General features: G+C 40.1%; 1 protein-coding gene across 17 annotated transcripts in view; it reads left to right on the top strand.

The window, feature by feature from the left end:
• Nucleotides 1-25892, top strand: part of Spidr (scaffold protein involved in DNA repair) — a 240982-nt gene that overhangs the window by 83342 nt on the left and 131748 nt on the right. For 16 of the 17 annotated variants that reach the window (NM_001100988.2, XM_063270716.1, XM_008768898.4 and 13 more), the window contains 2 exons: nucleotides 1382-1482; nucleotides 23395-23614. In NM_001100988.2, coding sequence (NP_001094458.1) covers nucleotides 1382-1482; nucleotides 23395-23614 — 321 coding nt within the window. The remainder of the gene's footprint in view (nucleotides 1-1381; nucleotides 1483-23394; nucleotides 23615-25892) is intronic. The other variant, XM_063270720.1, reaches the window with a different exon arrangement.

Here is a 25892-nt window from a genome sequence, read left to right as displayed (position 1 = left end):
TAATTATTTTGTAACCTCTTGGAATGTATTCTAAGTTGTAAATGCTTGCTTTCTATCTCAGAAGCAATTAACTGATGACACTTGAATACTGGAAGAGTTCTCATTGCAGCTTTAATATCTGAGAGGACTTGATAGCAGTCCTATTATAAATGGCTTAATAGTTACTAGTATAATTTTAGGAATTCTTATAGAATCATCATTATGAATTAAGAAATCATGTATTTGTCTATACAGTATCACTACAAGACAGTACATTTTCATTGTTCTGCAGAAATCTCTTTAAACGGGTGGGCTAATACTGGTGATTGTTAATATATTCAGATATAACAGGAAAAGCATATAATAGCAGGAATCTTTCCACAAATGTAATCTTTTCATTCTTGCCTAGATGAGCAAATACATCATGACTTTACAGTCTATGGCAAAACCATCTCAGGAAGGTCACCTTCTAGTTTTTTGCTTCTACTAGATGGCTCCTAGCAAAAGGCACGTTGTAAATTTCAGATTTTTAAAAAATAACTTAACTTTTTTTTTATTTTATGTGCATTGATGTTTTGCCTGCATATATGTCTGTGTGAGGGTGTTAGATCCTGGAGGAACAGGTGGTCATGAGCTGCCATGTGGGTGCTGGGAGTTGAACTCAGGGTCTCTGGAACAGAAATCAGTACCTATGAGTCATCTCTCCAACCCATAAATTTCATATTTAGAATTGACTGTGGGATGGGTAGATAAGGTGGGTGGATGAAATAGAGGGAAACCATGTAGGACATCCGCAGAACTTCCATCCCTTCCCATTTCTTTTCCTTCTTCCCTTTCTTTGCTTTGCCTTTTTAATCTTATTATTTTTCTTACTTTATTTTCATTTTTTTAAAATTTTGTGATCTTCACACCCTATTTGTTACTGATACTAAATTATCTTAAGGAGTCCATATAATATTCTAGTCTCATTTTTGGGCACACCAGCTGACTAGGAAGTTCATTCTTGTCTATGGATCTGAACTCACATTGCTTTTATGTATTTGGATGTTTGGAGTCCATGTTTGCATGACAGAATGGGGCATTTTCTAACCTGAGCTAAATGCCAACTGCAGGCAGTAAGTGTACAATACACTTAGGAGTGAACAAATTAGGAGAGTATAGAATAGGAACCAAACTGACTTCACTGTTACACTCTGTGACTATAATAGCAGTGCAGGAAATGGACCTTCTAAGAAAACTAGAAATTGGAAATGATACCCAGAAAGAGAGTATCTTTTATATATTGATGTTAACATTTCCGTATTTCATCTTTCTGAGGAGGGGATGTAAAATGTAAAAGCTATAGCTATCTTGAAGACTGTTGCTTTTATTCAAACATAGCATTTTGTAATCCATTAAACAGAGGTCGACTAGCAGAACGACTCCAAGAACTACAGAATCGAGAGAGATCTGCCATTTCATTGTGGAGACATCGATGTGTTGCTTACCAAATGACACCATTAGGTAAAATTTATACCCGATTCTAAAATGATGGTTACAAAATGTCAAAAGTAAAATGTCTTTTTTTGTACATTAAAATACATGGTGTTCTTTAGTTTTTTGTGACTCAAAAAAAATTCTGTCTGATAGTCTTTGTTTAAGTGGGGAGAGGGAGTACTTTTCAGTATCTAATTTAAATCTGTTTTGGTGGGGCATGAGGCTAGGTGAGTTAGTGAAGTGCTTGCTGTGCAGCCATGAGGATCTAAGTCAACTCTCTAGAATGCAACTAGAAAGTCTGATATGACATCATGCACCTGCAGTCCCAGCTCTTGGAAGGTAGAGACAGGAGCTCACCAAGTATGTGAGTTCCTGGTTCAGTGAAAGGTGCTGTCTCACGCACATGCAGACATATATGTACCCTCCTCACACATGCACCCTACTCACATACACTCAGAAAAGGATATCTTTATCAGAATAAAAGTTATTTCAATTGGTCATCCCTCTTGAGTTTCATGTGTTCTGTGCATCTTGGGTAATTCGAGCATTTGGGCTAATAGCCACTTATCAATGAGTGCATACCAAGTGTGTTTTTCTGTGATTGGGTTACCTCACTCAGGATGATATTTTCTAGTTCATTCCATTTGCCTATGAATTTCATAAAGTCATTGTTTTTGATAGCTGAGTAGTACTCCATTGTGTAGATGTTCCACATTTTTTTAATCGATTCCTCTGTTGAAGGGCATCTGGGTTCTATCCAGCTTCTAGCTATTATAAATAAAGCTGCTATGAACATAGTGGAGCACGTGTCTTTGTTGTATGTTGGAGCATCTTTTGGGTGTATGCCCAAGAGAGGTATAACTGGGTCCTCAGGTAGTTCAGTGTCCAATTTTCTGAGGAACCTCCAGACTGATTTCCAGAGTAGTTGTACCAGTGTGCAGTGCCACCAACAATGGAAGAGTGTTCCTCTTTCTCCACATCCTCGCCAGCATTTGCTGTCACCTGAGTTTTTTATCTTAGCCATTCTGAGTGGTGTGAAGTGGAATCTCAGGGTTGTTTTGATTTGCATTTCTCTGATGACTAAGGATGTTGAACATTTCTTTAGGTGTTTCTCAGCCATTCGGCATTCCTCAGCAGAGAATTCTTTGTTTAACTCTGTACTCCATTTTTTAAGAAGGTTACTTGTCTCTCTGGAGTCTAACTTCTTGAGATCTTTGTATATTTTGGATATAAGCCCTCTATCAGATGTAGGATTGGTAAAGATCTTTTCCCAATCTGTTGGTTGCCATTTTGTCCTAATGACAGTGTCATTTACCTTACAGAAGCTTTGCAGTTTTATGAGGTCCCATTTGTCAATTCTTGATCTTAGAGCATAAGCCATTGGCGTTTTTGTTCAGGAAATTTTCCCCAGTGCCCATGTATTCGAGACTCTTCCCCACTTTTTCTTTTATTAGTTTGAGTGTATCTGGTTTGATGTGGAGGTCCTTGTTCCCCTTGGATTTAAGCTTTGTACATGGTGATAACAATGGACCAATTTGCATTCTTCTACATGCTGACCTCCAGTTGAACCAGCACCATTTGTTGAAAATGCTATCTTTCTTCCATTGGGCGGTGTTAGCTCCCTTTGTCAAAGATCAAGTGAGTATAGGTGTGTGGGTTCATTTCTGGGTCTACAGTTCTGTTCCACTGATCTATCTGTCTGTCTCTGTACCAATACCATACAGTTTTTATGACTATTGCTCTATAATACAGCTTGAACTCAGGGATGGTGATTCCCCCAGAAGTTCTTTTATTGTTGAGTATAGTTTTCTCTGTCCTGGGTTTTTTGTTATTCCAGATGAATTTGCAAATTGCTCTTTCTATCTCTATAAAGAATCTAGTTGGAATTTTGATGGCTATTGCATTGAATCTGTAGATTGCTTTTGGCAAAATGGCCATCTTTACTACATTAATCCTGCCAATCAATGAGCATGGAAGATCTTTCCATCTTCTGAGATCTTCCTCAATTTCTTTCTTCAGAGACTTGAAATTCTTGTCACACACATCTTTCACTTGCTCGGTTAAAGTTACACCAAGATATTTTATATTATTTGGGACTATTGTGAAGGGTGTCATTTCCTTAATTTCTTTCTCAGCCTGTTTATTCTTTGAGTAGAGGAAGGCTACTGATTTGTTTGAGTTAATTTTATACCCCCAACAGTTTGCTGAAGTTATTTATCAGGTTAAGTAGTTCTCTGGTAAAACTTTTGGGGGGTCACATAAGTATACTATTATATCATCTGCAAATAGTGATATTTTGATTTCTTCCCTTTCAATTTGTATCCCTTTGACCTCCTTTCACTGTCTGATTGCTCTGGCTAGGACTGTGTAGTCCCTGATTTTGGTGGGATTTCCTCAAGTTTCTCTCCATTTACTTTGATGTTAGCAACTGGTTTGCTATATGTGGCTTTTACTATGTTTAGGTATGGGCCTGGAATTCCTGATCTTTCCAGGACTTTTATCCTGAAGGGGTGTTGAATTTTGTCAAATGCTTTCTCAGCATCTAATGAAATGACTATGTGGTTCTTATCTCTGAGTTTGTTTATATAGTGGATTACATTGATGGATTTCCATATATTAAACCATCCCTGAATCCCTGGGATGAAACCTACTTGATTATGATGGATGATCGTTTTGATGTGTTCTTGGATTCAGTTTGCAAGAATTTTATTGAGTATTTTTGCATCGATATTCATAAGGGAAATTGGTCTGAAGTTATCTTTCTTTGTTGGGTCTTTGTGTGGTTTTGGTATAAGATTAATTGTGGCTTCATAGGAGGAATTTGGTAGTCCTCCGTCTGTTTCAATTTTGTGGAATAGTTTGGATAATATTGGTATGAGGTCTTCTATGAAGGTTTGATAGAATTCTGCACTAAACCCGTCTGGACCTGGGCTCTTTTTGGTTGGGAGACCTTTAATGACTGCTTCTATTTCCTTAGGAGTTATGGGGTTGTTTAACTGGTTTATCTGTTCCTGATTTAACTTCGGTACCTGGTATCTGTCTAGGGAATTGTCCATTTCCTGCAGATTTTCCAGTTTTGTTGAATATAGGCTTTTGTAGTATGATCTGATGATTTTTTGAATTTCTTCTGATTCTGTAGTTATGTCTCCATTTTCATTTCTGATTTTGTTAATTTGGACACACTCTCTGTGTCCTCTTGTTAATCTGGCTAAGGGTTTATCTATTTTGTTGATTTTCTCAAAGAACCAGATTTTGGTTCTGTTGATTCTTTGTATGGTCCTTTTTGTTTCTACTTGGTTGATTTCAGTCCTGAGTTTGATTATTTTCTGCCTTCTACTCCTCTTGGGTGTATTTGCTTCTTTTTGTTCTAGAGCTTTTAGGTGTACTGTCAAGCTGCTGACATATGCTCTCCCCTGTTTCTTTTTGCAGGCACTCAGACCTATGATTTTTTTCCTGAGCTCCACTTTCATTGCGTCCCATACGTTTGGGAATGTTGCATCTTCATTTTCATTAAATGCTAAGAAGTCTTTAATTTTTTTTCTTTATTTCTTCCTTGACCAAGTTGTCATTGTAGAGCATTGTTCAACTTCCATGGAAACTTGGGCTTTCTGTCATTATTTTTGTTATTGAAGACCAGTCTTAGTGCGTGGTGGTCTGATAGGATGCATCATTTCAATCTTCCTGTATCTGTTGAAGCCTGTTTTATCACCAATTATATGATCGGTTTTGAAGAAGGTTCCATAAGGTGCTGAGAAGAAGTTATATCCTTTGATTTAGGGTGGAATATTTTATAAATGTCTGTTAAATCCATTTGGTTCATAACTTCTGTTAGTTTCTCTATGTCTTTTTTAAATTTCTGTTTCTATGATCTTTGGATTGATGAGAGTGAGGTGTTGAAATCACCTAGTATTATTGTGTGAGGTGCAATGTGTGCTTTTAGCTTTAGTAAGGTTTCTTTTATGAATGTAGGTGCCCTTGCATTTGGAGCATAGATATTTAGGATCGAGAGTTCATCTTGGTGGATTTTTCCTTTGATGAATATGAAGTTTCCTCCCTTATCTTGTTTTGGTAACTTTTGGTTGAATGTCAATTTTACTTGATATTAGAATGTCAACTCCAGCTTGTTTCTTCGGGCGATTTGCTTGGAAAATTTGTTTTCCAGCCATTTATTCTGAGGTAGTGTCTGTCTTTGTCTCTGAGGTGTGTTTCATGCATTTAGCAAAATGCTGGGTCCTCTTTTACGTATCCAGTCTGTTAGTCTATGTCTTTTTATTGGGGAATTGAGTCAAGTGATTTTGAGAGCTATTAAAGAATAGTGATTATTTCTTCCTGTTATTTTTGTTGTTAGAGGTGGAATTATGTTTGTCTCTCTTTTGGTTTTATTGCAAGCAAATTATATTCTTGCTATCTGTAAGGTGTAGTATCTCTTTTTGTGTTGGAGTTTCCCATCTATTATCCCTTGTAGGGCTAGATTTGGAGAAAGATACTGTGTAAATTTGGTTTTGTCATGGAATATCTTGGTTTCTGCATCTATGTACAGTATCTACAGTAACCTGGACTGGCATTTGTGTTCTCTTAGCGTCTGTATGACATCTGTCCAGGATCTTCTGGCTTTCATAGTGTCTGGTGAGAAATCTGGTGTAAATCTTATGTCTGCCTTTATATGTCACTTGACCTTTTTCTGTTACTGCTTTTAATATTCTTTCTTTGTTTTGTGCATTTGGTGTTTTAACTATTATGTGATGGGAGGAATTTCTCTTCTGTTCCAGGAATGTATTTGGAGTTCTGTAGGCTTCTTTTATGTTTATGAGCATCCCTTTCTTTAGGTTAGGGACATTTTCTTCTATCATTTTGTTGAATATATTTACTGGCCCTTTAAGTTGGGAGTCTTCAGTTTCATCTATACCTATTATCCTTAAGTTTGATCTTCCCACTGAGTCTGGATTTCCTGTATGTTTTGGGCTAGGAGCTTTTAGCCCTTTACATTATCTTTGACAGTTGTAGCGATGATTTTTTATGCTATTTTCTGCCCCTGAGATTCTCTCTTCTATCTCTTGTATTCTGTTGGTGATGCTTGTATCTACAGCTCCTTTTCTCTTCCTTTGGTTTTGTATATACAGGGTTTTCTCTCTTTGTGCTTTCTTTATTGTTTCTATTTCCATTTTCTTTTTTTTTTTTTTTTTTATTAACGAGTATTTCTTTTTTTTTTTTTTTTTTATTAACTTGAGTATTTCTTATATACATTTCGAGTGTTATTCCCTTTCCCGGTTTCCGGGCAAACATCCCCCTCCCCCCTCCCCTTCCTTATGGGTGTTCCCCTCCCAACCCTCCCCCCATCGCCGCCCTCCCCCCATAGACTAGTTCACTGGGGGTTCAGTCTTAGCAGGACCCAGGGCTTCCCCTTCCACTGGTGCTCTTACTAGGATATTCATTGCTACCTATGGGGTCAGAGTCCAGGGTCAGTCCATGTATAGTCTTTAGGTAGTGGCTTAGTCCCTGGAAGCTCTGGTTGCTTGGCATTGTTGTACTTTTGGGGTCTCGAGCCCCTTCATGATCTTCCAGTTCTTTCTCTGATTCCTTCAATAGGGGACCTATTCTCAGTTCAGTGGTTTGCTGCTGGCATTCGCCTCTATATTTGCTGTATTCTGGCTGTGTCTCTCAGGAGCGATCTACATCCGGCTCCTGTCGGTCTGCACTTCTTTGCTTCATCCATCTTGTCTAATTGGGTGGCTGTATATGTATGGGCCACATGTGGGGCAGGCTCTGAATGGGTGTTCCTTCAGTCTCTGTTTTAATCTTTGCCTCTCCCTTCCCTGCCAAGGGTATTCTTTTTCCTCATTTAAAGAAGGAGTGAAGCATTCACATTTTGATCATCCGTCTTGAGTTTCGTTTGTTCTAGGGATCTAGGGTAATTCAAGCATTTGGGCTAATAGCCACTTATCAATGAGTGCATACCATGTATGTCTTTCTGTGATTGGGTTAGCTCACTCAGGATGATATTTTCCAGTTCCAACCATTTGCCTACGAATTTCATAAACTCGTTGTTTTTGATAGCTGAGTAATATTCCATTGTGTAGATGTACCACATTTTCTGTATCCATTCCTCTGTTGAAGGGCATCTGGGTTCTTTCCAGCTTCTGGCTATTATAAATAAGGCTGCGATGAACATAGTGGAGCACGTGTCTCTTTTATATGTTGAGGCATCTTTTGGGTATATGCCCAAGAGAGGTATAGCTGGATCCTCAGGCAGTTCAATGTCCAATTTTCTGAGGAACCTCCAGACTGATTTCCAGAATGGTTTTACCAGTCTGCAATCCCACCAACAATGGAGGAGTGTTCCTCTTTCTCCACATCCTCGCCAGCATCTGCTGTCACCTGAGTTTTTGATCTTAGCCAATCGCACTGGTGTGAGGTGAAATCTCAGGGTTGTTTTGATTTGCATTTCCCTTATGACTAAAGATGTTGAACATTTCTTTAGGTGTTTCTCAGCCATTCGGCATTCCTCAGCTGTGAATTCTTTGTTTAGCTCTGAACCCCATTTTTTAATAGGGTTATTTGTTTCCCTGCGGTCTAACTTCTTGAGTTCTTTGTATATTTTGGAAATAAGGCCTCTATCTGTTGTAGGATTGGTAAAGATCTTTTCCCAATCTGTTGGTTGCCGTTTTGTCCTAACCACAGTGTCCTTTGCCTTACAGAAGCTTTGCAGTTTTATGAGATCCCATTTGTCGATTCTTGATCTTAGAGCATAAGCCATTGGTGTTTTGTTCAGGAAATTTTTTCCAGTGCCCATGTGTTCCAGATGCTTCCCTAGTTTTTCTTCTATTAGTTTGAGTGTGTCTGGTTTGATGTGGAGGTCCTTGATCCACTTGGACTTAAGCTTTGTACAGGGTGATAAGGATGGATCGATCTGCATTCTTCTACATGTTGCCCTCCAGTTGAACCAGCACCATTTGCTGAAAATACTATCTTTTTTCCATTGGATGGTTTTGGCTCCTTTGTCAAAAATCAAGTGACCATAGGTGTGTGGGTTCATTTCTGGGTCTTCAATTCTATTCCATTGGTCTATCTGTCTGTCTCTGTACCAATACCATGCAGTTTTTATCACTATTGCTCTGTAATACTGCTTGAGTTCAGGGATAGTGATTCCCCCTGAAGTCCTTTTATTGTTGAGGATAGCTTTAGCTATCCTAGGTTTTTTGTTATTCCAGATGAATTTGCAAATTGTTCTGTCTAACTCTTTGAAGAATTGGATTGGTATTTTGATGGGGATTGCATTGAATCTGTAGATTGCTTTTGGTAAAATGGCCATTTTTACCATATTAATCCTGCCAATCCATGAGCATGGGAGATCTTTCCATCTTCTGAGGTCTTCTTCAATTTCTTTCCTCAGTGTCTTGAAGTTCTTATTGTACAGATCTTTTACTTGCTTGGTTAAAGTCACACCGAGGTACTTTATATTATTTGGGTCTATTATAAAGGGTGTCGTTTCCCTAATTTCTTTCTCGGCTTGTTTCTCTTTTGTATAGAGGAAGGCAACTGATTTATTTGAGTTAATTTTATACCCAGCCACTTTGCTGAAGTTGTTTATCAGCTTTAGTAGTTCTCTGGTGGAACTTTTGGGATCACTTAAATATACTATCATGTCATCTGCAAATAGTGATATTTTGACCTCTTCTTTTCCGATCTGTATCCCTTTGATCTCCTTTTGTTGTCTGATTGCTCTGGCTAGAACTTCAAGAACTATATTGAATAAGTAGGGAGATAGTGGGCAGCCTTGTCTAGTCCCTGATTTTAGTGGGATTGCTTCAAGTTTCTCTCCATTTAGTTTAATGTTAGCAACTGGTTTGCTGTATATGGCTTTTACTATGTTTAGGTATGGGCCTTGAATTCCTATTCTTTCCAGGACTTTTATCATGAAGGGGTGTTGAATTTTGTCAAATGCTTTCTCAGCATCTAATGAAATGATCATGTGGTTCTGTTCTTTCAGTTTGTTTATATAATGGATCACGTTGATGGTTTTCCGTATATTAAACCATCCCTGCATGCCTGGGATGAAGCCTACTTGATCATGGTGGATGATTGTTTTGATGTGCTCTTGAATTCGGTTTGCCAGAATTTTATTGAGTATTTTTGCGTCGATATTCATAAGGGAAATTGGTCTGAAGTTCTCTTTCTTTGTTGTGTCTTTGTGTGGTTTAGGTATAAGAGTAATTGTGGCTTCATAGAAGGAATTCGGTAGGGCTCCATCTGTTTCAATTTTGTGGAATAGTTTGGATAATATTGGTATGAGGTCTTCTATGAAGGTTTGATAGAATTCTGCACTAAACCCGTCTGGACCTGGGCTCTTTTTGGTTGGGAGACCTTTAATGACTGCTTCTATTTCCTTAGGAGTTATGGGGTTGTTTAACTGGTTTATCTGTTCCTGATTTAACTTCGATACCTGGTATCTGTCTAGGAAATTGTCCATTTCCTGAAGATTTTCAAATTTTGTTGAATATAGGTTTTTATAGTAAGATCTGATGATTTTTTGAATTTCCTCCGAATCTGTAGTTATGTCTCCCTTTTCATTTCTGATTTTGTTAATTTGGACACACTCTCTGTGTCCTCTCGTTAGTCTGGCTAAGGGTTTATCTATCTTGTTGATTTTCTCTAAGAACCAACTTTTGGTTCTGTTGATTCTTTCTATGGTCCTTTTTGTTTCTACTTGGTTGATTTCAGCTCTGAGTTTGATTATTTCCTGCCTTCTACTCCTCCTGGGTGTATTTGCTTCTTTTTGTTCTAGAGCTTTTAGGTGTGCTGTCAAGCTGCTGACATATGCTCTTTCCTGTTTCTTTCTGCAGGCACTCAGCGCTATGAGTTTTCCTCTTAGCACAGCTTTCATTGTGTCCCATAAGTTTGAGTATGTTGTATCTTCATTTTCATTAAATTCTAAAAAGTTTTTAATTTCTTTCTTTATTTCTTCCTTGACCAGGTTATCATTGAGTAGAGCATTGTTCAATTTCCACGTATATGTGGGCATTCTTCCCTTATTGTTATTGAAGACCAGTTTTAGGCCGTGGTGGTCCGATAGCACGCATGGGATTATTTCTATCTTTCTGTACCTGTTGAGGCCCGTTTTTTGACCAATTATATGGTCAATTTTGGAGAAAGTACCATGAGGAGCTGAGAAGAAGGTATATCCTTTTGCTTTAGGATAGAATGTTCTATAAATATCCGTTAAGTCCATTTGGCTCATGACTTCTCTTAGTCTGTCTACATCACTGTTTAATTTCTGTTTCCATGATCTGTCCATTGATGAGAGTGGGGTGTTGAAATCTCCCACTATTATTGTGTGAGGTGCAATGTGTGTTTTGAGCTTTAGTAAGGTTTCTTTTACGTATGTAGGTGCCCTTGTATTTGGGGCATAGATATTTAGGATTGAGAGTTCATCTTGGTTGATTTTTCCTTTGATGAATATGAAGTGTCCTTCCTTATCTGTTTTGATGACTTTTAGTTGGAAATTGATTTTATTTGATATTAGAATGGCTACTCCAGCTTGCTTCTTCTGACCATTTGCTTGGAAAGTTGTTTTCCAGCCTTTCACTCTGAGGTAGTGTCTGTCTTTGTCTCTGAGGTGTGTTTCCTGTAGGCAGCAGAATGCAGGGTCCTCGTTGCGTATCCAGTTTGTTAATCTATGTCTTTTTATTGGGGAGTTGAGGCCATTGATATTGAGAGATATTAAGGAATAGTGATTATTGCTTCCCGTTATATTCATATTTGATGTGAGGTTATGTTTGTGTGCTTTCATTCTCTTTGTTTTGTTGCCAAGACGATTAGTTTCTTGCTTCTTCTAGGGTATAGCTTGCCTCCTTATGTTGGGCTTTACCATTTATTATCCTTTGTAGTGCTGGATTTGTAGAAAGATATTGTGTAAATTTGGTTTTGTCATGGAATATCTTGGTTTCTCCATCAATGTTAATTGAGAGTTTTGCTGGATACAGTAATCTGGGCTGGCATTTGTGTTCTCTTAGGGTCTGTATAACATCAGTCCAGGATCTTCTGGCCTTCATAGTTTCTGGCGAGAAGTCTGGTGTGATTCTGATAGGTCTCCCTTTATATGTTACTTGACCTTTTTCCCTTACTGCTTTTAATATTCTTTCTTTATTTTGTGCGTTTGGTGTTTTGACAATTATGTGACGGGAGGTGTTTCTTTTCTGGTCCAATCTATTTGGAGTTCTGTAGGCTTCCCGTATGTCTATGGGTATCTCTTTTTTTAGGTTAGGGAAGTTTTCTTCTATGATTTTGTTGAAGATATTTACTGGTCCTTTGAGCTGGGAGTCTTCACTCTCTTCTATACCTATTATCCTTAGGTTTGATCTTCTCATTGAGTCCTGGATTTCCTGTATGTTTTGGACCAGTAGCTTTTTCCGCTTTACATTATCTTTGACAGTTGAGTCAATGATTTCTATGGAATCTTCTGCTCCTGAGATTCTCTCTTCCATCTCTTGTATTCTGTTGGTGAAGCTTGTATCTACAGCTCCTTGTCTCTTCTTTTGGTTTTCTATATCCAGGGTTGTTTCCATGTGTTCTTTCTTGATTGCTTCTATTTCCATTTTTAATTCCTTCAACTGTTTGATTGTGTTTTCCTGGAATTCTTTCAGGGATTTTTGCGATTCCTCTCTGTAGGCTTTTACTTGTTTATTAATGTTTTCCTGTGCTTCCCTAAGTGTGTTCAGGTCTTTCCTGAAGTCCTCCAGCATCATGATCAAATATGATTTTGAAACTAGATCTTGCTTTTCTGGTGTGTTTGGATATTCCATGTTTGTTTTGGTGGGAGAATTGGGCTCCGATGATGGCATGTAGTCTTGGTTTCTGTTGCTTGGGTTCCTGCGCTTGCCTCTCGCCATCAGATTATCTCTAGTGTTACTTTGTTCTGCTATTTCTGACAGTGGCTAGACTGTCCTATAAGCCTGTGTGTCAGGAGTGCTGTAGACCTGTTTTCCTCTCTTTCAGTCAGTTATGGGGACAGAGTGTTCTGCTTTCGGGCGTGTAGTTTTTCCTCTCTACAGGTCTTCAGCTGTTCCTGTGGGCCTGTGTCTTGAGTTCACCAGGCAGCTTTCTTGCAGCAGAAAATTTAGCCTTACCTGTGGTCCCGAGGCTCAGGTTTGCTCGTGGGGTGCTGTCCAGGGGCTCTCTGCAGCGGCAGCAACCAGGAAGACCTGTGCCGCCCCTTCCGGGAGCTTCAGTGCACCAGGGTTCCAGATGGTCTTTGGCTTTTTCCTCTGGCGTCCGAGATGTGTGTGCAGGGAGCAGTCTCTTCTGGTTTCCCAGGCCTGTCTGCCTCTCTGAAGGTTTAGCTCTCCCTCCCACGGGATTTGGGTGCAGAGAACTGTTTATCCGGTCTGTTTCCTTCAGGGTCCGGCGGTGTCTGTGGCAGGGGTCCTGCCGCTCCTGGGCCCTCCCCCACGGGAGCCCAGAGGCCTTATACAGTTTCCTCTTGGGCCAGGGATGTGGGCAGGGGTGAGCAGTGTTGGTGGTCTCTTCTGCTCTGCAGCCTCAGGAGTGCCCACCTGACCAGGCGGTTGGGTCTCTCTCTCACCGGGTCTGGGAGCAGAGAGCTGCTGCGGGCCGGGATCCGCGGGTCTCTATTTCCATTTTCAATTCCTTCACCTGTTTGGTTGTGTTTTCCTGTAATTCTTTCAGGGATTTTTGTGTTTCCTCTCTAAGGGCTTCTACTTGTTTAGTTGTGTGCGCTTGCCTCTAGCCATTGGGTTGTGTCTGGTGTTCGCTTGTCTTGCTGTTTCTTAGAGTGTCTTGACCCTGCTGCAGGCCTCTGTGTCAGCACTCCTGTAGAACTGTTTTCCTGTCTTTTTTTTTTTAATTCAGCTTTTCCTGAGAACAGGTGCTCTGATTTCAGGTGTGTCTGACCTCCTGGAGACTGTCTTCCAGCTCTAGGCGAATGCAGGCATCAAAGGGTCCTGCCCCTGTTTGTTCCTAAGTACTTGCACCCAGCAGGCACAGTTGGCACTGTGTGATTCTCTATTGGGTGTAGACTTTGGGCAGAGGGTAACCTCCTCTGACTGCTCAGGTGTATCTACACTTCTGAGGGTCCAGCTCTCTCCCCGACCCGATTTGGGTGCAGGAGCTGTTTGGCCAGTTCAGTTTGGTCCTGGGTGCAGACCAGAACCTTGGGTACCAGCGACTGTCTGTTCCTATATCCCTGTGTCCAGAGGCAGTGTGCAGTTTCCCTTTGGACCAGGCATGTGGGAAGACGTGTGCAGAGGTGGCAGTCTGTCCTGCAGTCTCAGGATGTCTGCACTCCTGGGTGGTCAGCTCTCTTCCACCACAGGATTTGGGTGTAGGGAACTGTGAATGGTAACAGTTCACTTCCAGGCAGAGCCAGAAACCGGAAGTGCACTGACACAAAGGACTTCTGACTCTGTGTATCCTGAATCCACCAGGCAGGTCACTCGGTAGCAGAAAAGTGGGTCTTCCTTCTGCTTTCAGCTGTGGCGTCGCTTCTGGAGACTGTCTTCCAGCTCTAGTCGCAGGCAGGAATCAAATAGTCCTGCCCCTGATTGCTCATAGGTCCTTGCACACAGAGGACACAGTTGGCACTATGCGATTCCCTCTTGGGTCTTGACTGTGGGCAGTGGGTCGTCTCCTCTGTCTTCTGTGGTTGTCAGGCAGGTTCCGGGATTAGTAAATGCGAAAGCACTTGGTGAGCATGCATTTGCCATTGCAGTTCACTAGTCAGAACATGCTGATTCACTTCTGTAGCGGCAAATAATAAAAATAGTAAAATTGACCGATCACCATGCCACACTACCTTCTTTTACTCTCTGTCTCTGACGGTCTCTCTGCCTCTATAGCTAGCCCCACGGTGGCTGCCCTCTTGCGACTTTCTTCACATTCCCAGCCTCCCATTAAATCAAAACTCTAGAAGCTTGTAATTTATCAATTAGATTTATATCAGTAAATTCTTACTCCACAAAACATCCACGCAATAAACTCAGAGCCAATTGATACTGATATAAACTGCCCACCTAGGTAAGACAAATTGTCTTATAATAATCCATCTCTTATATGATATTCATAGCTATCTGTGGCTAATTAAAGCCACAGGGGGGTGGGTCATCCTTCTCTCCTCTTTTCCTTTCCTATCCTGCCTTACAAAAACTCTGTTCTCGACTTCCTTTTCACTGCCCAATCACAGGACTTGCCTTATCTTGTGCCTGCCCTCACCAGCACATAAACATTGATCCCCATTTCACCCCTTCTGTCTAATTAAAAAAGGAACCTTTCTCTCAAATGTTAGCTGAGCACAAATACGACCATTCTTTAAGTTATAAAGTATAAAAAGCACATATCACCCAGTCTGTCATTTTTGTTAATTAACTAGTACATTCTGTTATCTATCCTACCGTAAGAGAGGCTTAAAAATCTATGTGTTATGTCTTGGCTAGCTTATATACTCTCTGAAAACTATCCAATTAAATATGCATTCTCAATGTTAAATAGCCTTGTGGGCTCTGAGACTATAATTAGAATGATCAATACTATCTGAAAATATAGGAAGCCTAATACAGCTTCTAGAACAGAGACAAGCTGTAGAGACAACTGCTTACCTATACAATCCCCTGTTAGCAACACAAAAGAGTATTAGTCTTCAGGCTTCTGGCCCAGGATCTTCTGACAGACGTTTGTAACAGAATTTTGAAGGACTGATTATTCTGACTTGGCAGAGATTTTCAGTCGACTATTCTGTATAGTGTGTCCTTTTCTGGACAGTATTTTGTCTGTAATGAAATAGGCAATGTCTGTCCAGTGGCTGCTTAGCCACAATATATTATCTCACCTAGAATTAGAGATGCTCAGTTTCTCCTTTGAATTCACAAAAGGGGAGCTGCTAGGAGCAGATATGTCTCAGCAACAAAAGAATAAGTACCATTAATTGTCACATTTTGTGTATTTTCTGATGTTTTTGAAAACCATCTATGTAATCTGGACTGTTGTCCATTAAGTACTCTTGAAAACACCCTAACAGTAAACTCAGAGCCATGAATTTGCTTTCTGGCCCTGTTCAGTCATGTGAAATCAGATTGTAAAGGCGGTTATAGGACTTGGTCTAAGCCTTGTGTTCTTTTTTTTTTTTTTTTTTCATTTTTTTTCAAGAGGGATTTCTTTTCTATCTTTTTTGTTTTGTTTTGTTTTTCCATCTTTATTAAATTGGGTATTTCTTATTTACATTTCAAATGTTATTCCCTTTCCTGGTTTCCAGGCCAACATCCCCCTAACCCCTCCCCTTCTCCTTCTATATGGGTGTTCCCCTCCCCATCCTCCCCCCATTACTGCCCTCCCCTCACGAATCCCGTTCACTGGGGGTCCAGCCTTGGCTTCCCCTTCCACTGGTGCTCTTACTAGGCTATTCATTGCTACCTATGAGGTTGGAGCCCAGGGTCAGTCCATGTATAGTCTTTGGGTACTTAAGCCTTGTATTCTTAAATGTATTGTATAGGCACAATGCCTGTACAAGAGTAACAATATTATTTTCAATTTTATATCAATAACAAATTCCTACCAATGAAAACCTTAAATTTTTATCAAATAAATTCTGTACCAATGTAAGATTCTAACTTCAACTTAGTAACAAATATAAGGATTTCTACCAGGTGAGATTATGGCTGCATAATCAATTCTAGCTAAGTTCTGCCTGTTAAATTATGACCATTTCTAAATTCCCCAGAAAGACAACCTCAGAACAACTACCCTCAGCCCCCAAGAATAGGACACTGGGTCGGAGGCTGAATATGGGCATTGAGATATCTCGAAGGGGGTGGGGGTGGGGGAAGATAGGGGAGTTTTTCCTCATTGAGAAGGCCACCCAATGATTGTTGTAGTCTCTGATGTCTGTCCTGACTGAAGTCCCTGAGATCAGGAGTCCAAGCAGGCCAGTTCACATGTCTCATAATGAGACCTATCAAAGCTGTACATTCTTTAATATATAAATCTCAAAACACAATTTTAGTATCATTAAGATATCTGTATGGATTGTATTAGTCTGTGTAGGTTGCACAGACTGGTTAGGATGAAATTCTGTTCTTTTTTTTTTTTTTTTCTTTCTCGAATCTAGTTCTTTCGAAGTCTCCCTCTATCAAATCTTATCCACACAGCTCTGGAAGGTGTCCTAGTCACCTATTTTAAAAATACAAAAACAAAACCTTTTTCCTAAGTCAGCATATTCTTCAGTCAGCAACCAGAAAAGCTTGTAACTTGTATTCCCTCCCAGAGAAATAATATTATCACAAAAATCAAAATGACACCCATTTTGGCTCGAGACCCCATATGTACAACAATGCCAAGCAACCAGAGCTTCCAGGGACTAAGCCACCTAAAGACTATACATGGACTGACTGTGGTCTCTGACCTCATAGGTAGTAATGAATATCCTAGTAAGAGCACCAGTGGAAGGGGAAGCCCTGGGTCCTGCTAAGACTGAACCCCCAGTGAACGTGATTGTTGGGGGGAGGGCGGCAATGGGGGGAGGATGGGGAGGGGAACACCCATAAAGAAGGGGAGGGGGAGGGATTAGGGGGATGTTTGCCCGGAAACTGGGAAAGGGAATAACACTCGAAATGTATATAAGAAATACTCAAGTTAATAAAAAAAAATGACACCCATTTTGAAAATTAAAGCTATTTAAAATAAATGAAGTACACTAAACTGTATGAGCCTATTTTTAGGCCTGTTTTAATTTGTCATGTCAAGATATTAAACCAAAATTCCTGGGGAGCCCATGAACAAAGAATATGAGTTTCCTGTAGAAACCATCTTTAAACTTCCAATAATCCCTGCCTATAGGAGGCAGGCAGCATTTATCTCTTATGCTGTCTGCTTGGAGCCATTGCATTTTTCCCTGTACTAATTGTGAACTGTGGGCAGAATTCTTGGGTGACTCGGGCAAAATCTGTATCTTACTATAAAAACAGTTTAATTACACTTCTATTAATACCTGCTAATAAGAAGCAGGCAGCTTGTCAAACACGGATTTTAACCCAAAATTCCCATGGAGCCCACGTTAGAGAGAATTTGAGTATCCAGTACGACTTATTAGCACACTTCATCTGTATACCATCTGTCTGCTAAGCTCTCTACCTGGAGCCTTAGACCTCCACTCACAGCAACTTCTGTAATATGTATCTGTTATGCACTCTGCCTGGTGCTACAGACTTCTATTTTTTTTTATTCTATTTTAGTTTCAAATCATGGACAAAATTCTCCACATAATTTAGAAAAACTCTGTATATAAATGTTTTTTAAAATCAAATAAATCAGTCTTTGAATTAAGCCACACTCTTGGCTCCTTGACCCAGAGCAGCTTGTTTCTTTTCACAGCAGGGGACCTAGAGTCTGTGAGCTGAGACTCTCCCTGTTTCTTTGTTTTAAGGTTACTGCTTGAGTCTATGGTCCCTCTGCCACCCCTCTCTCACTTAGAAAATAAGCCCTAACTTTTAGGCTGATTTGGCTCTTTGGCCCAGAGTGAAATGGTGATTGGTCACTTTTTACTATTTTTTATTATTCGCCACTGTACACTTCTATTACGCTGCTCTCGATGAAAAAGGTGGGAGAATTTTTGTCCTCTATAAAAGAATGGTTTCAAATTCTCTGCTCATATCCTAACTTATTTCACATTGTCCTTTCTTTTTGTTCTTTTTGGCTCTGAGACAGAGTTTTTCTGTGTAGCTTTGGCTACCCTCTCTCTGTAGACCACACTGGCCCACGAACTCAGAGATCTGCCTGCCTCTGCCTCCCAAGTACTAGGATTAAAGGTGTAAGCCACTATTGTCTTTTATTTTATAGTACTATATATAATAATATATAATTTAGTCTGATTAATTTTCAGAATAACAGGTTCAGGATGGTTTGAGTTTGCATACGTGTCAGTGGACTCTGACTATGTATTTCAAGTAAGTCAACAATCATATAACCATAAACAAGTGTTGTTCTTCCATCTTTTTTTATACATTTTTGTGTCCACTTGATCATCTAAACTTCAAAGACTTTTTTTCTGTTTCATTCATCTTAGATCTCTTCATCCTAGATAGGGAAAGTGACACACCCAAATAATGATTCTGCCAGTCTAGTCTGACTTTGCAAACTAGTGAGTTTTGGGGGGTTATTTACAGGAGTATAGAAGATGGGTTGCATTCTTATAGGAGTGTGGATGATCCAAAGTCCACTACATCACTCAAAGCTCTTGTGAATTCTGTTTGTCTCATGAACTTCCTGAGACTTGAATGTTGCTTACTTCTTGCTTCTGTTTATGGAATCTCATGAGCTTCCATGTTTCCTCAAAGAATAAATTACTAGACAACTCTCCAGCCCTTCCTCCAGCACTTAGATTTTTTTTCTGTCTTCTCTTTTACAGATAACTAAGCATTGAAGGGAGTGATAGAGATTCCCGTCTGTGACTATTGGGTCTCTGCCAAAGCAGCAGTCACTTGTTCTCAGGAGCTTCACTGGGGCATACAAATTTCTCAAATACATCTTATTTGCAAAAGAGAGTTTCTGTCCATGAACAGTTGGGAGCTGATAGCAGGAGTATTCTATGGGTACAAACACAAATGTGTAGAAGTAGCTTGTCAGGCACATTATATTCATTCAACAAAACAGCAGCAACTTCTTCTCCACTTTGGCCTATGACCTCCCATTTGCCCTGGCTTAACATACCAGATACGAATTTCCCCCTATGGAATAGGACTTAAATTCAGTTGGAAAACTAATTGTTTTACTCATAACCATTCCATTATTATACTGGTAGACTCATCCTGCCTGGCATTTTGGTAATATAGCACACTTTGGCTAACTCCTGGATTGCTAGTTTTATTACAGCCCCCAGATAGTACATTATTTGAGGAAGACAACTCAAGCTTTACTTCAGGTAGACAACTTTAGTCAGGTTCCGTTTCTTCCAACCTGTTTTTATATTGGAGCTGGAGGGTTTATAGATTGAATAAGATAACTGACTAGCAAATACTTTGAGAAGCTGATGCTATCTCACTGTTCTCAGAGGTAGCTAATTATGTATATAAGTATGTATGTATGTATGCATGCATGTAGATATGTGTGTGTATATCTAGATATTCTTTTAATTTCAGGATTAAGAATTGTTGTTGTAAAAATATAAAAAATAAAAGTCTTTTATTCCGCTCTAGGTGCAGAACTATAGTGCCCCAAGATATCTGGTAGATATCTTGCCAGAAGCACATATTCCAATTCCATGGCAGCCCAGACTAGCTGCCCCACACTCCCTTACACTTAAATCTGCACATGAAAGAACACACAACACAATAACCTTTGACCCAATTGATAAGATATAATTGCCCACTTAAACATACAAAGCCCAGTATCATCCGTCCCTTAAGAATATTAATAACAACCTGTAAATGCACAGAGTGGAATCTTAGCATCAGCTTCCATTTTCTCTCTGCCGTGACTGCCCCCCCCCTCTCTCCTTCTGTCTCTTCCTCTTTCCATTCCAGCCTCCTCCTCTTCCTTCAAACTTCTCTCCCGCCCATCCTTCCTTCTTGTCCAATGACAGGCCTCCTTCTATCCTGTACCTGCCCACACCTATATTTTACAAATTAAATGGGGAAAAGGTTCTGGTGAAGTCACCTGAGTCCTGAGTATGTGACTGTACAGCTGTCCTTGGGACAGTGGGATTAGCATCAAAATACAGATAACTCCAGGGCAAACCACAGCAAGAAAGTTTTTATTTCTTCTTTGAAAATTTCACACCGTGTATTTGAACCCCATTAACCAACTTCTCATCCTAACTCCTCCTAGGTTGACCTCCACCTCCCTACCCCTAATTTTATGTACTTTGATTTTTATGTGTGTGTTAATTTTGTTAGTGTTGTCCATTACTTCAATTTGTGCTGCCCATTTACATACTTCTGGTTGGGGAGTCATGATTGGAGCATCTTCAACCTATCAGGAGCCACACCCTTAATGAAAACTAACTTTCCTCTGCCAGAGGCTATTAAGCTCTCCATAGTTCCTCGTTTTGGGTTCAGGCTTAAGATTCCCTTCCCGCTCTATGCTACATTGCCGACTAGCGTAAGTTTGTGCAAGTCTTGTACACACAACTGGAACTACCGAGTTTATGAGGACAGCAGTATTGTCACAGTGAGAAGATAGTTTTCCTCTACTGATGGCTCTTAAAGTATTAAAATTGAGGGCTGGAGAGATGGCTCAGCGGTTAAGAGCACCGACTGCTCCTCCAGAGGTCCTGAGTTCAACTCCCAGCAACCACATGGTGGCTCGCAACCATCTGTAATGGGATTGGATGCCCTCTACTGGTGTGTCCGAAGACAGCTACAATGTACTCATATAAATAAAATAAATTTTAAAAAAAGTATTAAAATTGAGAAGGTCCCTAAGTAATGGTTTCTGGGAATTATTCAACCTATTTCCTGGATGATGTGATATTTTGGGTAAGTGCTCCAACATCTATCAAAAACATCGTCTTATTAACATCGAAATGACCTTTTTTTGTACCATTTATCAACCTGCAAACAATATTCTTTATATACTGAATGTCTCTTGTATTCAGATCTTTTGTGCCCAAATTAGGAGCTTGCCTTCAACACATAACTTGACAGACCTTATTACATGCTTTTTCTCTTTGAGGTAAATAGAAATGAACCTGCTTTGTTTTATTCTGCAAAGGCATTCTTTATTCCCTGCTAGAACAGGTGGGCTCTGCCCAGAGGACAGGACTGTGCTGTCCCTTCCCTGCTGCTGTGGTCACCAGTGCTAATAACTATCTCAGTATCATATGTCTGCCTAGTTACCAAGGAAGCTGTGGTGTTCAGCACATGACCATAGTTAACATAAAATAAAGGTATTTGGTGCTGTGGACCTTGAGAAGAATCCGTCTTGTTTGGAATATTGTTAGGACATACTATAACACTGTTCCATAATAATGTGGTTCATCTTTCGTTTTTGTATTTTAATGATAGAGTCATAGGTTTTGGTTTCCTATTACTATTTGCGTGTTTTTGTAATTGTTTTCCTTTTATGAATTCAGGATTTCTGTATACTCTAAGCTAATCACTGGGTATCTGTTACCTTTTACTACCAGAATAGGTAGTTCTGTATTCCTGGTGTGCTGTACATCAAGTATTGTGGCTACAAGGCCAGGGACCTGTGGCAGCTGACTATCCCTGTGGCAGGGACTTTAGCTGGGTGGCCAGTACTCAGCAATGCAGCAGGTCATGAATCCTTAGACAGGCCTACAGTCAGGAAGATGAAGGACAGATGGCACTTCTACAGTATTTGGTATAAATCCCTAATAGAAGCATAGGTTTTTGAACATATTTTGAAAATATGTCTAAACATACTCCAAGCAGCAGCTTGAGATTCTGCCTGTTCATGTCCTTTTCTTTTTGTTTTGTTTTTTTTAAATTTATTTATTTTATGTATGAGCACACTGTAGCTGTCTTCAGACACACCTGAAGAGGGCATCAGATCCCATTGCAGATGGTTGTTAGCCAACATGTGGTTGCTGGGAGTTGAACTCAGGACCTCTGGAAGAGCAGTCAGTGCTCCTAACCGCTGAGCCATATCTCCAGCCCTTATTTATTTATTATATAAGTACACTGTAGCTGTCTTCAGACACACCTGAAGAGGGCATCAGATCCCATTGCAGATGGTTGTTAGCCAACATGTGGTTGCTGGGAGTTGAACTCAGGACCTCTGGAAGAGCAGTCAGTGCTCCTAACCACTGAGCCATCTCCAGCCCTCATGTCCTTTTCTAACTCCATTTCCTTCCTGTCCTCAAAAGAGTGAGACAGGTACACACCATGAGAAAGAGTCCTTATGAACAGTGCTGTGACACATTGGTGGGCCAGCTCAGTGTGCAAGTCTATACTCTAGCACTTAGTCAGGGGAATGGACAGGAACCTTCAGATAAAACAAATGATTGAAGCTGAAGTGAGAGAAGAAGTAGCAATGGAAATGAAACTGAATAACTTTAAACTTGGCCTTGGACCTTCACTGGTGATACTCGGTGTCATTTCTAGGTCTGTTTTTGTTATTCTGAATTAATTTTCTATGTTAAATTTTAGCAACAGAGAAAGATAAAATATATGCCTTACCTGTAACTGATAGCACATGTTAATCTTTGCTTCTGTGCTTCTATATGTGTGTTGTAGTAGGAACAGTAAGTCAGATTGGTTTGAAATCTCCCAGTTACCCTTCTGAGCGGTCTGTGTCTCCGCAGAGACATGGCCTACTGTCATGTATTTTGTCCTCCCTTACTATGTTTTTAAATTCCTCCCAGCTAACCTCCCTCCTTTCCCCTTTCCATTTTGTTGCCTGAGTTACCCAAAGTAGCTTTTAACTCACAATATTCTTATCTTGGTCCCTCAAGTAGCTAGGATTACAGATGAGATCTATCACACCCAACATGGAACTCTGCAAAGATTTTGTGAGGACTATTTCATATGCCTCATACCACTCCAACCACTCGATCTTATTAGTTGAATCACCAGGACCACACACAACTGCCAGTTCTTTGAACTTTTTTCATTGGTACAAGGTGCTTGTTGATAAATATTGTTGCATTGGTTCTCCTTGGTCTATCTCCTCTAATTCTCTCTGATGTTCACTGGTGCAAGTGGCACGATCTGTTTCATAGATGAGACAATTGAGAAGATGAAATCTATATAATTGGCTGACCTTTTAAGGGAGGCAATACTGGAATCCAGATCACCTTCTACTCTTCTAAATTCATACCCCAAATGTCCAGCAATCCATTAACATTCTTGTAGGAGTTACCTTTCTTTCCTGTTCCTGGTGTACAGTATCTAACAGAAGCAGTTGAAGCAGTTATAGATTCTGCAGGAATGCTCTAATTGTTTTTATTTGTTTGTTTGTTTCTCTTCTGTCTTCTAGGCAGAAAATCTGGTGTATTAACTGTGAAAATTCTAGAACTACATGAAGAATGCACCATGCAAGTTGCAGTATGTGAGCAGTTAGCAGGGCCGCCAATCACCAGCGCTCCTAGAGGAACAGCTACTAGACCTGGAGCCTACCTGAAGGTTCTCTTTACCAGAGAAACTGCAAATCACTTAATGGGGCAGCCCCAGGACATCATTTACATCTTCCCTCCTTGGTGAGTAAAGAACTGAGTCTACCAGCCATCGGCTGGACATCTGTCTTCCCTCCTTGGTGAGGTTAAAGAACTGAGTCTACCATCCATCAGCTAGACATCTGTCTCATAAGTAGAAGACATTTTTTACAAAAATGTTTGTGACTTTATTAGAAAAGCGCTAAGTGAGGAAAGCCAGGATCGACCAACCATAGGGTTTATGTGACAGAAGTACTGAATGTATCCTTCTCCTAGCAGAGGTTTTATAACTTGGACTTAGATCTTATTTGACAATAGGTTAATACAGATTAATTTTTCATTTTCTAACCAGTCATTTAAGGTGGAAGTATAAAAAGAATGGATTAAAACATAATATAGTTTAAACTGCAGGAGCATAAATAATCATTACTGGGTCAGAATGTATCAATAAAATGCTAATGCTTGCTTTCTTTTGTGAGTTGTATTAGTTTTTATTAAGAAAACGTCAACTTTATTGCTTTTGATGGAAATTAATTATTAACCTTATTAGTTATTGTAAAGAGTTTTATTTATGAGATTCTTAGAGTATGTGTTGGCTACAGATGTTAAACATTAATCTTGCCTTCCATAGGAGGTCTTTCTAGAGCATCATAGCCAGTGGTCATTTATAGTATGCAGTGACTTCTTCATGGTTCATAGAATCACTTCTCAAACGCCTCGGCTGCCTGTGGATACGGCTCCTAGCTTGTTTCCTTCTTATACCTTTCCTCGTTCTTTTCACCTCAGTATTTTTGTTGGAGGTGGGGGTACTTTTTGCTACATAATTGGAGTATAGACTTAAAAGAACAGTTGCAGAAAGTCTTGTATTTGCTCCAAAAATGGCATGTGAAGTCTAAGCTTTTTTTAATGCTATGCTATGCTGTAAGAGATGGATTTTTTTTCTCAAGGAAGAGAATCCAGATGCTTGTGCTAGCCAGGCCACATGGCAGCATAATTTAATGCTGCCTGCCAATGGACCTTTCAGCAAACCTACAGACATGAAAATCATTGAAATAAAGGTAATGTTATGTATTTCCTTAGAGTCCCTTGCCATTTCTGTCTTAAGATGGCCACCTCAAAAGAAAGCAGGGTTAGGAATCAAGCTCAGTGCTGAAGCTTGCACACACAGGACTTTGTTTAGTCTCTAGCACTGGCAGAGAGTAGAAGGCTGGTAGGTAAGAGGGACCGAGGGAGAATGGGAGAGGAGGGGGGGGACAAGTTAGACAATCAGTCCAATCAGTAACTACAAACGCATGAAAAAGGTTGTCCTTCTAAGTGTTAGTGAAGCCCAACAGGACACGGCATGTGGATGTTCCTAAACAGTACTAAGACCTTCCGTGCATTACCTTCTTTTCTCTAAATGCCGTGGTTAACTCTTCATCATAATTAATTTTCTAGTTCTGTGACATGACACCAAGAAAGCATAAAAAAATGTTCCTTTGAGGCTTGTAGTTTCACAGAATGTGAGTTCATGGCCGTCACGGTGGAGAACATGGCAGGCAGGCAGGCATGGTGCTGACACGGTAGCTGAGAGCTCACATACAGAGACAGCCACAAGACAGACGCAGAATGGAAGGAGTCTATTGAAGCTTCAAAGTTCACCACCAGTGACACGCCGTCTCCCACAAGCCCACATCTTCTAATTCTCCACTATCAGTTCTACCAACTAGAGGCGAAGTATTCAAGTGTGTGAGCGCATGCAGGCCATTCTCGTTCAAGCTACCATACCCTTAAAATCTAAACGGCCTAATTAGCAATCAACATGACATGAATCAAATTATTTGCTGCATATTTCTGAAATGTACTGTAATTGTGTTCAATGATAGTGATATATACATCTCCATTTCTAAAACAATTCCCTATCACAAAAACAGGTCTTTAGTCAAGGTTCTCGAGGAAAGAAGTCATAAAATTGCTAAACAGGTGGCACAGTCCTGGTGTGCCAGTCTGCGAGCAGAACTACTCAGGTCTGCTGGGCTGTGAGAGCAGAACTACTCAGGTCTGCTGGGCTGTGAGAGCAGAACTTCTCAGGTCTGCTGGGCTGTGAGAGCAGAGCTTCTCAGGTCTGCTGGGCTGTGAGAGCAGTACTACCTTTTACCTTGGTCTCCTCTCATTAGCAGCAGTTAAGTTCCCAGTAGCTGCTTAGTCTGTTAGGCTCCTTAACAAAATGCTACATTATCTAGTTAAACAATAGATATTAATTTCTTCTAGTTATAGATGATGATGCTCAAGGTCAAGGTACCAGCAAGACTGATTTATTTGGAATCTTCTCTCCTTGGTTGTT

The sequence above is a fragment of the Rattus norvegicus genome, chromosome 11 (assembly GCF_036323735.1).
Source record: "Rattus norvegicus strain BN/NHsdMcwi chromosome 11, GRCr8, whole genome shotgun sequence".
In the NCBI taxonomy this organism is placed as follows: Eukaryota; Metazoa; Chordata; class Mammalia; order Rodentia; family Muridae; genus Rattus; species Rattus norvegicus.
The sequence above is the reverse complement of the archived record's forward strand: the minus strand, read 5'-3'. Positions and strand labels throughout refer to the sequence as shown.